The sequence below is a fragment of the Acomys minous genome, assembly GCF_964271855.1.
Source record: "Acomys minous genome assembly, chromosome: 8".
Classification (NCBI taxonomy): Eukaryota; Metazoa; Chordata; class Mammalia; order Rodentia; family Muridae; genus Acomys; species Acomys minous.
This window is the reverse complement of record NC_140489.1, coordinates 102,811,426-102,825,084: the sequence shown is the minus strand read 5'-3', so window position 1 is coordinate 102,825,084 and position 13,659 is coordinate 102,811,426. Positions and strand designations below refer to the sequence as shown.

The window sequence follows — 13,659 nt, the reverse complement described above, 5'->3', positions numbered from 1 at the left end:
CTCAGTGGAGGGATACCAATAGGCAGGAAAGGAGACTGGCTCCTGTCACAACCCACCTCTAAAAGAATAACATAGTAATTACCTAGGCATCCCCAGGGACACCAGAGGGGCCTGGGTAGCTGAAGGTGGTAGTGGGGCTGTGGAAGCCTGAGAGGCTAGGTTAAGTAGAGACGATGAGATGAAGAGAAAGAGCGTCAGAGGACAAAGGATCTTGGGGGAAGTGAAAGGCTGCTTTGTTTAGCCAACTAAAGCTGGAGCTCCTTTGTAAGATGTGACTCCTAGAGATGGTGTCAGAGGCTGACATCTAGGGGCATGGGACTCCGTGGTACCATGCAGAGAATGTGTGTGTGTGTGTGTGTGTGTGTGTGTGTGTGTGTGTGGTGTGTACATGCTTTCAAAATCTCCCTCTGTCCTGAGACTGAGACAGTTTGGAATATTGATTCTGTGTTCCTGAGAGTGGAAGTGCTCATGAAGTTAGTAATCCATTCCTTTCTTGCAAAAGGGACATTGGTGAGTGAGTGTGTGTGTGTGTGTGTGTGTATCAGAGAGAGAGAGAGAGAGAGAGAGAGAGAGAGAGAGAGATTTCTGTTCTTGCCCAGGGCTGAACTTCTGGTGGGCACCACTGTGAGAGCATAACATAAGGCAGGGTGAAAGTCAGATTGGTAACAATACCTGGACCAGAAGGTTAGATAGAGCTCAGAGGAGAAACAGGCTGGGTCGAGGTAACACGGAGTCTGAAGAGACAGTGCTGGCTGAAAGCCTGCCTTCCATGGTCAATGGCTATCACTCACATATAGCAAGTACCTCATTTCTTCCTAATTCTCTTGTGGGCGTGGGTGAAAGCCATCTTATAATCGAAGAGATGTGTCCCCAAACAGCAGAGCCAACACTTGGGCTCTCCATGCTCCACTCTGCTGTACTATCCCTTGGTGGTATTTTGCCTACTTGGGGTTATTTTGTAAAAAGTGGGCAGAGACAGGGGGCCCCTGGATGAAGACAGAGGCTCAGGAAGTGAGCAGAGGACCTCACATGGTATGTGATGGGTCAGGGCCCAGGAGAGATTACACCACCTGAGCAGAGGGAGTGATACTGATGGCTACAAGGCTATGTCCAGAGGAGAGGAGAAGGTGGTAACATCCATCTTTAAGGTGCTGGCAGTGCCAGGCGGCAGCAATGGAAGCAGCGTGCTCTCATATATTCCTTTAGCCACAGTGGTGGCATCCACTGAAAGCTAGGAGCTCTGGCTGTGCTGTGGCTCTTGCCCAATCCCCAGTCCCTGAAATGAAACCCTTGTTCCTACTGTGGGGGTGGGGAGGGTGGGGGGGAGTGGGGTGTGGTCCAGGGAGGTGGGGATATGAGAGGACACCAGGATGCTATGCAGTGAAGCTTTGGGAAGCCCTTTTAGCTCCACTTTCCTGGACCAGGACTCTCTGGGGGGGGGCGTCTGAGAAATACCCTCTATCTTGCTCTATCTGAGCCACACCATGCTGTCTGTTCTCTACTGCCCCTTTGCTGAGGGCAGGCCATGGGGGAAGCCGTTTTCATAGCTGTCCCTGAGTATCCTGAGCTCTGCTGGAGGCCAGAGTGATGGGGAGCCAGGATGTCTACTTTCTAAACTCATGTGTTGCTGTTATTGACCTAGAGAGGGTTGGTGATATGTCAGAGTCACCCAGCTGATGAGGGCTGAGTTGAGGTCGACCAGATGGAGCTAGCTTACCTGATTCAGCTCACTATTCATTTCTCTACAGTGGGAGGTATCCTTCTCAGAGCTCACTCAGAACAAGCCCCGCCCAGCTCTTCTTCAGGTAGTGTTGGCAGATAGGGACAGGTGGTGGGGCCATTGTTAACATCCCCTCACATGCTATTCAGTCTCTGCTCTTCCTCTTACCATTTCTAAACCTATTTTTTTTCATGTTTAGCACTGTCCAGGATGAAGAACTTGTTATCATGAGCCCTTCCATGTGCAATACTTGGCTCTTCGTTTATAACGTTACAATATCTCCTTGGTCAAAAACAGATTGGTGCTTGGAACAAGGTGTATGGCAACGGCTCCAATTTTACAGGTCAGTAGATAGGGTGAGAGAAATTATGTGACCTGCTGGCATACAGGCTTGGGCTTATGCTAAAAGATCTGGTATTTGTGTGGCAGGGGATATGGCTGGCCCGAAGCACATATTCCTGGGTTTTTATTTAAATGTGTATTTGCGAGACAGGCTGGTGATGAGAGAAGGTTTGACAAAAGCATTGCAATTCCAGTTCATTAACTGGGAGCCTGTGTGATTTCCAGCACAGGGGCTGAGTAAACGTCACCTAGGGAAGAAAGGGGAGGGAGAAGCTTGCAACGACACAAGGGACTCTTGTTCTCAAAACGCACCGCAGACCTCTAGGCATAGGTCTAAATAAAGCACCTTCCATGGTGGTCTCAGAATCCTAGGATCTGGGGCTATTTCTCTAGCTTCAGGTCTGTCCCCTGAGCTTCAAGTAGTGCAAATTGCATTTTGTCTCTGGTTAAAAAGTACTACAGGGAGGTGAGGCCGACTCAAAGTCCGCTGTCATCTGTAGAGGGCAGGACATTTGTGGGATGTGAATCTTAGACACAGAAGAGCCTGGACAAATTTTTCACAGCAGAGTGGTGGCCAGGTCTTGACCAAGGCTGTTAGCCTCGCTCTGGCAACAAAAGGCCTCTGTCTTGGGGGGGGGTCTTTTCACTGGGTCAAGGTAGAGGTCAGGCTGCCTGGGCCTAGCTGCCACCGTTGGGTCTTAGACAAGAGAAGCCGAGGCCTCCCCTGTCTCCTTTTTCTATTCCTCTGATGAGGATAGGAGCTCCAGTCTCCCCCTTATGCTAGAACTCCATCTCTCAGGCCTTTGCTTCCTTCCCTCTGGGCAGGAACAGGCCTGGCCTCACATTCTGACTAGGGCCTCCCGCATGCTCTTGGGTTGGGAGCCAGGTGAGTAATAGTGTGAACATCTCCCCAACTATTAAGTATTTCTATAGCTGTTCAGCCCCCTACTCTGAGTCCAGCCAGGCCTGGAGGGCCTTCCAGGGCACTGGCTCCAGGCATCAGCTTCCCAGGCCTCCTGGGGTTAGTAGGCAGTGGGGGAGGGGGCAGCCTATTACCTGCGAAAGCTCTTCTCCCCGGATGTTCGGGTGCTGGGTCGGGAGCCAGGTAGCAGGCCATCTGTCTCCTGGCTGTCCTTCTCCTCCTCCTGAAGAGATTCATCTCCCAGGAAGTCTCCATCATCCCAGGAGCCCGCTGTGCCATCTGCAGCCTGATACCACACCTCCACACTTAGGCTGGTCTGAAGAGAGAGGGACGGTGAGCAGCTGGTCACCTTGGTACCTGTGGCATCTGAGAGGCGCTTTCACTCCCTATGAAGGCTAGGTGAGGACCATTCCACCTCAGTTAGCAGCTGAGAAAATAAGGCTGAGTAAGACTGATGTACGAGGTCTCCGCTGGTTCACTGAGACCCACGGTGCTACTACGCTTTCCTCTTCCCAGGTGTCCAAAGTCATGGGGCTGTCCCAGATCTCTAGGCCCAAGCCTGAGTGTGAGGCCTTTGAGTCCTCAGTATTAATAATTAATAGAATCATTTGGCATCTCCAAAGACTGGGTCACCTCCATATTCTTGTGACCTGGGCTATGTACAGATGCAAGGGGATCTCTCTGGCAAAGTGACAAAATTAGCTTCTCTTCCCTTCTCTTCTCTCTTCTTCTCCCCTCCCCCTCCTCTCTGCTCTCTTCCTATTCCCTTTCCTTCCCTCCTCTCTGCTCCCCTCCCTTCCCCTTCTTTATACATCACCCAGCATTCTAAGCACTTTGTGTGCCCTTTGATCCCTCAGAACAACCGTGTGAGGTCGATATACTTTTGCTCACTTTGCAGATGTTATGTAGGTCTAACCTGAAATCATATCCAAGGGTCAGGCTCCTTTCCACCATGCCAGCTGCCTATGAGGAGCTGCAGGGCAACTAGGAGACTCATCAGAGTAGAGGGGACTGCGCATCAAGGGCTTTCCTATCTTCCTTTGCTGGGACACACATTGTAGGGTGGACCAGATATGGCTAGTGCATTTATGCCTATGCATATTTGAGCAGAACTGGACAAATGGAGCAGAAAACAAAATCCCTCTTGGACTGGTCAGAGAGGAGCCACATTATGTGGGAAGAACGGAGGTTACCGCCTTGGAAGCGCTGGCAAAGCTCAGCTCAACCATTGGATGGAAAGACACACTTCTAACCCACTCCTGAGCTGGATCCAAATGGAAAAACACATCAGTGGAGAGGAGACGGCATCCTTGGACCCTCACCTAGCATTGTCACCATGGGAGAAGCTGAGGAGCCACTTGGGACAGACCCAGGCATACTACAGGGACTCTACCATTAGCCTTTATACCAGAAAGCTCTGGCAGAGCCTCCCTGGTGTCCCCCCGGGGCCTCCCTCATTACTCATGGAGTACTCTCTACACAAAGTGGTTTTCAACCTGCGGGGTGTAGTACCTCTGGGGTTCAAATGACTCTTTCATAGGAGTCGCCAAAGATCATAAGAAAACACAGATACTTATATTACAATTCATAACAATTTCACAGTTATGAAGTTACAATTCATATCAAAATTAAAATTATGAAGTAGCCACAAGAATAATGTTATGGTTGGGGGAGGGGCCACTACAGCATGAGGAACTGTGGTAAAGGTCACACAGCCTTAGGAGGGTTGAAAACCACTGCTGCAGACCATCCTCTGTGGGAGGTGCAGTAGGCTCTCAGGCGACAGGGTGATGGGAGAGGTCCTAGAACTCTCTGGCATACCTACCTTGATGATAGCATTGTTGTCATCAATCAGCGTGTCGGTCACCTCTACACGATTCTCCTCCACCACCTTCTGCAGCACCATGCGGAAGGTCCCAATTAGTCTGTGAATGGCAGAGGGGACATTGCCGGAATGAGAGCAAGGCTGATGTCAGTGTCTGGCTGGCCAGGAGACAGAGGGAATCGTGAATTCCCTAGACTGGGACTGGAGATAGTAGCCCAGGCCCCATGGGCTGTGAGGGTACCTGGCCCCTTACATGTGTGGATGGCTGGATATGTGTAGCCTGTTTCCCTGGAGAACTATGAAGCAGAAAGGTGATGGCCACAGAGAGAGAGAGAGAGAGAGAGAGAGAGAGAGAGAGAGAGAGAGAGAGAGAGAGAGGGAGACCTTAGCATTGGGGCTGCAACTTTCCTGCAGTATAGAAGCTGCCAGATGCCACAGTGGGAAGTGATGGGGACACACTGAGGCTTCTGAAGGTGGTGCTGGTGGTGGTGATGGTGGATGTGGTGATGATGGTGGTGGTGGTGCTGGTGCCGGTGCTGGTGGTGGTGGTGGTGGTGGTAGTGGAGGCAGTGGCAGCAGCAGTGATGGTGGTGGTGATGATGATGAAGGTGGTGGAGGTGGTGTGTGTGTGTGTCTGTGTGTGTATGTTGGAAACTGAACCCTGGATCATGCTGGGCAAGTGCTCTACCATTGAGCTACAGCCCAGCCTAGCCCCCTGGCCATATAAGCACTCCTCTTTCTACTTCCTGACTCAGGTAGTGTGGCAGAGACCTCTACCAGCACCAGCACCACACCTCACGTGACCACAGAACCCCCTTGCTTGAGTTGCACAGCAGGGACAAGCACACAGAATTGGTCTAGGGGCATGGCCTCAGCATCAGAAATGCAGCTCTGATGCTTTCATGAGTGGCATCTGCCTGGGGAGCTCACCTAAGCTTCTCTGTCTCAGTTTCTTCCAAGCTAAGCTAGTGATTTCAACCTCACTTCATAAACAATGACGTGCTGGTCCCCAACACACACTCACTCCATCCGATGGCCCCCTTGTTGCTGGCTGTGTTTCACAGAGCAGCCTGTATATTCCATGTCTAGCCTCTACTTGGTGTCTCCTGAGTCCTCAGTGTCTGTTGGGCTTTTGAATGAGCCGCAGTGGGTGCCCAATAAATGTTGATTTGGATCCCAGCATCACCCTGAGACCGGGAGCCTGATGCACTGGGAGGGAGCAGGGTACTCAGAGAGATGCCCTCATGTGGTACTTCCACCTGGACCCAGGGGAAACATGTGTACCATTTCTACAGAAGTGAAAAAGGCCTCAGGGCACACAGAGTATATGGAACCTGGAAGCAATCTGCGGGGCACATGTGCTGCTTGGGAGGAGGGAGGTGGGGCCAAGAAGGGGGACAGGGACAGAACTAATTAATGACAAATATAAGTGAGGTGAGTTATCAGATGAATTCTGCCATAGGCATGTTTGTTACTTGTAATATACTAAGGGCTACAGAAGGGGTCGCTGATTTTCTCTTTTTAATTCTGGGGCTTAGTGAGTGAGGTGACCTGAGTTTACATCCCTAGCATCTGTTTCCCCCCTAAAAGTCAGGTCAGGAGCAGTGTTACGCTTCCAATCCAAGCACTGGGGAGAGTGGAGAGAGGTCATGGCCAGTCTGGTGGAATCAGTGAGTCCCCAGGCTTAGTGAGAGAGCCTATCTCAAGAAATCAGGGAGAGAGAGAGAGAGAGAGAGAGAGAGAGAGAGAGAGAGAGAGAGAGAGAGAGAGAGAGGAAGGAGGAGGAGGAGGAGGGAGAGGGAGGGAGGGAGGCAGAAGGAGATAGATGGACAGAAGGAGAGAAAGGGGACATACATTTTTATACACATGTGCACATATACACTTTTATATACATGTGCACATAGACACATGACTATGTATGACCAGACACACACAGTCCTCCCAGCTGTGCCAAGAGCATATGTTGGAAGCAGCCATAAAGGATGATTATAAATGAAGTGCCTGCCTCCCAACCTCACAGCCTCAGTGAGTCGCCCACCTCCCTGAGGGCAAACTGTCCACTGTGCTAAATCTTAACTGGGGCTTTTAGATTCTTCCCAGAGAAGCTCCCCATCCTATCTTGGCTTCTCCTCAGAGTGAAGATGCACACGGGGGCCCGAGTGCTGGGCTGGGGTCCAGGGCGTCCCAAGCTATTGCTGGGGGAGTTTCAGTTCTATCTTTATTAAGGGAAGAGGCACACCCAATTTCAGTATCGAATGATTGCTCCCTAGAGGAATCTGAGGAGTCTGCAGGCTGCACCTTCAGGCTGGAGGTGGTGGTGGGAGGGCCCTGGGCACGTGCACTTTCAACCACCCGGGGGATGCTGTTGCTGCCGCTTGGGGCACACGTGGAGAATCTCTGTCCTACTCTGAGCCTTTGCTGACTGACACTCCACTAAGCCCTGCCAGGCAACTGCTGAGTGCTGGAACTCAGGCACACTTTTTCTCCATCTTAGATGCCCAAGAGTAGCCAAAGAAAAGTGCCCGGCATCTACAAAGGTGCTGCAATGTGACAAACCACCCCCAGGGGGCAGGAGGGAGCCATTTCCCCTGCAGTTGCTTTAGTGAGTCTCTGATGTCTTCTCTATCTCTTTTTCCTTACTGTCTGAGTTCCTAGGCTCGGGAGGGGCTTGGGAGGAGAGCTTGGCATGCTCAGGATCCCTGAAATGACCGCTCTGTCAGGCTTTCAAGCCTCTTCCAGACACGAGGGCGACAGCAACCCTAGTACTAATACTGCCACCTGTTTCCGCCACTAGTTCTCTTACCATTGCTTACAAGACGCAGCAAACCAACCTCCTGGCAAATCCCCCCCTTTCCTGACTCCCCAGGCCATGAGACCTGTCATTCCCTAAGGCAGGGGGCATAGATGGTGGAAGAGCTTGGCCCTGGAGTGAGTCAGACAGATGTGGCTTCACCTAACAGTCCCTCACGGAGATTTCACTCCCTGGAAGCTATGTGCTTCTCGCCAGTTCTGCAACCTCTGCAAGTCTCATGTTTTCATTGATGCCACTGACCTCCCTGGTTGCTGATGTGGGAGATCCAGCCCTGTAATGCTGCAGCCCTCTGCCTCACTGCCTCTTCTCCCTGCTATAGTGTGTGGCCTGCCTGTGGAGGGCTCAGCAGGGTCCTCTCTGTAAGCTGGGCTCTGACAACAGATCCAGGTTGTCCCTGACCCTTAAAGCTCTTAAAGTGATGGTGGTGGTGGTGATGGTGGTGGTGGTGGTGGTGGTGGTGGTGGTGTGTGTGTGTGTGTGTGTAACTAAAAGACCCCCTTTCCTCAAATAACAAACATAAATAAATAAAAGATAATAAAATAATAAAAACAATAACTTTTGAAATGGACAGTTGGCAGCTCAGTAAAGAATGTTCTGAACGTACCGTGCAGGCCTTGGTTTCCCAGGATGACCATGCATCCTTTATGTGGCCCGACAAGCTCACGCTTTAAAAGAGGGTACCCCTCATGGGGGCCCCACAGAGAAGCCTGGGAGAAGCCAGGATTCTCAGGTAGGTAGGTAGACAGTGGGGAGGAGGTCTCAGGTACAAATGGGTCCAGAGACTGGCCACAACAGAGCGGCAACTGGGTACCAGAATCCCGTCAATAATTTATTGTCTTCCCCTGGGAGCTGGTGTCAAGTGCCCTGGTCTTAGCCTGGCTTCCACTGTGCTCCTAGTTTCTGAATTATTCAGTGCCTCTGGTATCCCTGGCAGAAGGAGCCCCTTAAAGTCCTGGTAAGGCTACATGGACTACATAACATTTCATCCTAATAGGTTTTCACGGAAATCCCATGTATCTTGGAGGAACCTATAGTTCTCAGTGGCCCAGCACACATGGCAACCTTCTGGTCCTTGGCCAGGATGATACCTCCTTTGTACCTTGTCTCTACCTCCTAGCAGCCCCCAGCACACTGGGCAGAACCAGGTAGGCTTTAATTCCAGGGTAGGAAGCCCTGAGTGCCACCTAACTCCAAGCACCTTGCTCCCAAGTTGGCCTGTGTCTCCTCTTTCCATCCTAGATCTTGGCCAATAGTGGTCCAAACGGCATCTGGGTCATCCTTCACCAGGCCTGGGCCCACATGACTTTCCTGCTTTCTCAGGTGGAGGACGAGAGCGCACAGTGAGGAGACGGGTCACACTTCCTCCATCTTCTCTCGTTTTGGCATTTAGGAAAAGCTTAAATGAGCTTTAATGTTGCCTAGATGCACTGATGGCCATCCATTGGCCCCTAAAACTCCTAAACCCTTTGATTTGTCTGTAGCAGGAGTCCTGAATGGCTCAGGCTCTCTGCACTTCGGTCACCTGCTCTGGCAACGCCCACTGTAGGTGATTCGGTGGCAACCTCTTTCTCAGTTTCCTCCATCACATGCATGTGCTCTGTCTGCTGGGAGCTACAGAGGTTTAGACTAGGAGGTGGAAGACATATGTTCTGTCCCAGCTCTTCCAAGCACTTGACTTCCATGTGCCTCTGAGCCTCAGTTTCCCTTTCTGTACAGCAAGGGTTTTACTGCTGAGCTCCAAGGCGCCCAGCGGCATCTGTGGATAGGCCCTAGGCGGAGCCTCCCCTAGCTTCTGATCCTGCTATCCTCTGTATCCACTGCTCTCATCCCTGTTTCTCTCTGCCTCAGTAACACAGGGTGCCTCATATCAGATAAGAAGGCCATGGTTTGTCTTTGGGATGGCTTTTCCAAAAATTTTTTATTGTGGTATCAGAGGAAGCTGAGATCCTTTGGAGACAAAGCAAAGGCCTCTGTGCCTTAAGTATATTTTCTGTGGTCCTGTCAGCAGGCATGAAACCCCCTCTATAAGCGTTGTCTGTTCGGCTTGCCCCCCCCCAGTGATGGGCACTGACTGCTTCCTGAGACTGCACAGATGCTGGAGAGTTCTGGCTCTTCCAGCTGCCTGCTCTGCTAGTAATGCCTGGTCCTCATGTGCCTCTCCTCTTCCCATGACAAACACCTTCTTGAGGACAGAGACTGTACCGTGATCCCCCCCCCCTTTTTTTTTTTAGCAAGAGTCATGACTAACACAGTGGATGAGTAGATGGGTAGATCAGTGGATGAGTAGATAAATAGATGAGTGGATAGGTAAAATTTATGGATAGGTAGGTTCATAAATAGGAAGGATGCATGAGTGGGATGGGATGAATGAATGAGTGAAAAAATGCATGAGCAGATGAGTAGACAGGTGAGTGAGTAGCTAACTGACCCTAGGGCTTCCTTGAGGAGTGCATCTACTTACCATAAGAGTTAGAGTCTCCACTGAAGACAACCACAGGTGCTCCCTACTGGAGTTCTTCAAACTGATACCAGAAGAGTGGACCCTTTGCCTCCCCCGTCGCGACTGTACTACTTCTAGGGTGACCCAGGGTTTGGTCAGCTTTGCCTGTCTACACTCCATCCCCATCGCCAAGTCATGTAGAAACCTTCACTGAGCTAGCACTGTCACGTCTTTTGGGACACCTTCCAGTTTAGCCATGATATCCGGTAAGTTACCTAAGAGCAGTGATTTTTGTTTTGTTTTGTTTTGTTTTTACTCCAAGCACAGTGTCTCGTTTTACTTATGTTTAGCCACCATTCTAGCGCCTTCCAAAATCTGTGAGCCACCCGCAGAGAAGGAGGGGGCTACTTTGATTGAGCTTGTAGGATAACAGTGGCGTGGTAGGTGCATTTCATTTACGGAATGGAAGCCCCACGAGATAGGTGTTGCTCTCATCGTTAGCACCTAGTTCAGTTCATGGCATACACTTTGCACTTCACTGCTGAATGAATGAATGAATGAATGAACGAACGAATGAGCGAACAGATCTATCTCATGTCATTCCCAAAGCTGTTTTGAGACACATTTTTATCTTTTCCACGCATGTATACAGTGAACTCACGGGGGTTACCTAACCTGCTCAGGGCCACACCTTAAATCACTGGTCCAAGGGTCTGAGATCATGTTCGCCTCCTAAACCACAGCACGTAACGGCCTCTGTAAGACAACTTCCCCCTCAGGGCCACAGGATGTAGCAGCCTTTCTGCTTTTAACTTCTCCAATGGGCTACCATCCTCCAGTGTGTCTAAGGAAGAGCTCAAAAGGAGAGACATGTAACCTTAAAAGGGCAGGGAATTAAGGGGTTCACACAAGGGTCAGGTGTTCTAGGTTGACAATGGTTGGAAGAACCAGGGTACTTTGAGGACCCCCCCATTCCCCAAAGAAGCAAGATGGGTAGCAAAGGCCAGTCCAGGACCTCTTAGGCCCTTCAAGATGGCTTCAGAGCACAGGCTTTTACTTTAAGCCTAAAAAGAGGAGTCCAGGAATCAGCCAGCACCCTGAGCGCACCCCACACTTACTTGTTGCTGAAGACTTTGCTGTAGTTGAAAATCTGAATCTCCAACATTTCATTCTTGTCAATGCTGCTGGCCACCGGCCACCGGAACGTCTGGGGAGAGAGGAACAGCTGTGGCCTTGGGTGCAAATAGCAGGGAGGCCATGAGTGATGAGATGGGGCCTCCAAACAGCCAGGGTGACCCCCTCACATGGGCCAGGACCCCCGGGAACAGAGCATCAATACTCTCACTCCGTTGCCATAGCTGCCTTGTGTGGTAGGTGTTGTTCCCCTGCCCCCCTTCCAAAGATGGTGCTAGAGAGGTTTGGCAGGCTGCCAAGGTCACAGGGCAAGGGGGAAGACCCTAAACCTAAGAGGGACTTCTGATTCCCAAAGCTCCCATGAGAGCTGAGAAGGGTGACACAGCCAGGGCGTGAGTGGACTCCAGTAAACAGAGACACTGTGATGGGATGCTGGTTTCAGCATTAGCTGATGGGAGTCCTGGCTTTCAGCTCTCTCATGAGTCACCTGGATCAGTCCAGGCTCTGCCCCCCGCCTCCCTCCGACCCCTGTCATCCGTCCATTGTGACGGTGTGAACAAGAGGGACACATACTGCAGCTCTTTCCTGTTGTGCAGGTCAGACCTCTAGTCTGTGCTCAACTGTTTCTCCATTCACACCCCTGGAGGTGTCTCTAAATCAATACTAAGATGAATTAGAAATCCAGTGGGTTTTTTTTCTTAATGCTCAGAGACTGGCAACTAGGACCCAATGCAGATCATAAAGGAGTTGTTCTTTAGAAAAAGTCAATGATGGGTGGAGCCAGGTGCGCGCTCGTGCGCACGCACACACACACACACACACACATACACACACACACACACACACACGTGCATGAGTGGCAGTGGGGATTGGGGGCAGAGAGGTGGGTAGTTCCTTAAGGCTCTGTCATGTTCCAACCCTCAGCAACTGGGGAAGAAAGAAAGAAGACAGAAAGAATTGCATCCCTTGGGTAATATTTGTGGGACTCCCTAGAGAACTGGTGGGTAGCCATTACCTTAAAGAACATGCAAGTTACTAGGTGACCTGTTCTGCTCCCTGATCTCTACTTTTGACTCCCCAGAGACCCTGCCTTCCGAGCAGGGAGAGCTCTGGCATGCCTCTGTTGGTAAATACAGAGTTTATCCTCTGTGAAGACAAGCTGGGCAAAACTGCCAAGAGGACAGTCCCTCCAAAGCCTGTCTGACAGGGAAACTGTAGGGCTGAGTCCCCCACCCCCAATAAGAGGAGTCAAAGTGAGGTAGAGCCAGGGCTCAAGGTTAGGTGCATACTATGACACATACCGCTCACAAATCTCACTATACAATATCTATGAGAAAGCCTATGCTTGCAGACAACACCCCCACCCCGATCTACCCCGGGCAGGTCAGAAAAAACAAGTCACCCCAAGGACAAGCCAAGTCTATAGCGGAGACCACGCCCCACAGCGGAGACCATGCCCCATAGTGGGGACCACACCCTTATGCCCCATTAGACTGGGAGGAGGATAAGACCTGAGTGATACCCATATCCATTCCAGGCCTGGTACATCAGGCATGAGGACAGAGGAAAGGGGCAGGCAAAAACAGGTGCAGGCTGGAGTCTATATCCTTCTGGGATCCACTTCGTTTGCTTTGTATCCCTGGCTGGCCTAGAACTTGACCGTCCTCCTGCTTCTATCTCCTAAGTGCTGGGCTATATGCTCGCATCATCCCACCGGTTTTATTCGGTGCTGGGGAACTGCCATGCATGCTAGGTAAGCGTCCTTTCCGACTGAGTCACACCTCAGCTGGACTCAGGGGTAGTGGGCTGCAAGGGCTTCTAGAAGCCACTGGGAGATGATAACAGGGGTTCTGACAGACACGATAGAAAGTAGAGACTTTAGCTTTAAAAGTTCCCCAACCAGCTCAGATGGGTCAATAGCTCAGGAATAAATAACAGTGACAATAATAACAGTTGCTGTTTGCAGAAAGCTTTATATTATGCAGGAGGCTCAAGTCCTTATGCACATTAATTATTTAATTAATTAGGTATTCCCAACAGCCCAGAAAGCTGGTGTCTGCCCTATTTATGGGCAGAGGAGCCATGACTCTGAGAAGTAGGGTAAGGCAGAGTTCTACTGATAGCTCACTGGACACCACTGGACAGAGGCTTCCTGAGAGTGGCCTCTGCAAGCCTGCCGTTGTTCCACGGCTGGACTTCCTTCTCCCAGACTGGGCTGGGGCTTACAAGGTCATCTTGGCTGCTCAGCCTCGCCTCCCTTCATGTCATCTCCTCTCAGGACTGGCCAGGTCCCAGGAAAACTGCGCTGGCTTGTTTTATGTCAACTTGACACACGCTAGAGGAGGGAACCTCAATTAAGAAGGTGTCCCTGTAAGACGGGCTGTAGGCAAGCTTGTCAAGCATTTTCTTAATTAGTGGCTTCTGCGGGGAGGGACCAGCCCATTGTAGGTGGGGCTATCCCTGG

The 13,659-nt window shown here is 51.0% G+C and overlaps 1 protein-coding gene across 2 annotated transcripts in view; it reads right to left on the bottom strand.

Moving 5' to 3' along the window:
• OTOF (otoferlin) overlaps positions 1-13,659 on the bottom strand; it is a 98,828-nt gene that overhangs the window by 50,972 nt on the left and 34,197 nt on the right. For both annotated transcript variants that reach the window (XM_084791721.1, XM_084791720.1), the window contains exons 3-5: positions 11,180-11,268; positions 4,810-4,909; positions 3,119-3,300 (exon numbers count right to left, since the gene is read on the bottom strand). In XM_084791721.1, coding sequence (XP_084647847.1) covers positions 3,119-3,300; positions 4,810-4,909; positions 11,180-11,268 — 371 coding nt within the window. The remainder of the gene's footprint in view (positions 1-3,118; positions 3,301-4,809; positions 4,910-11,179; positions 11,269-13,659) is intronic.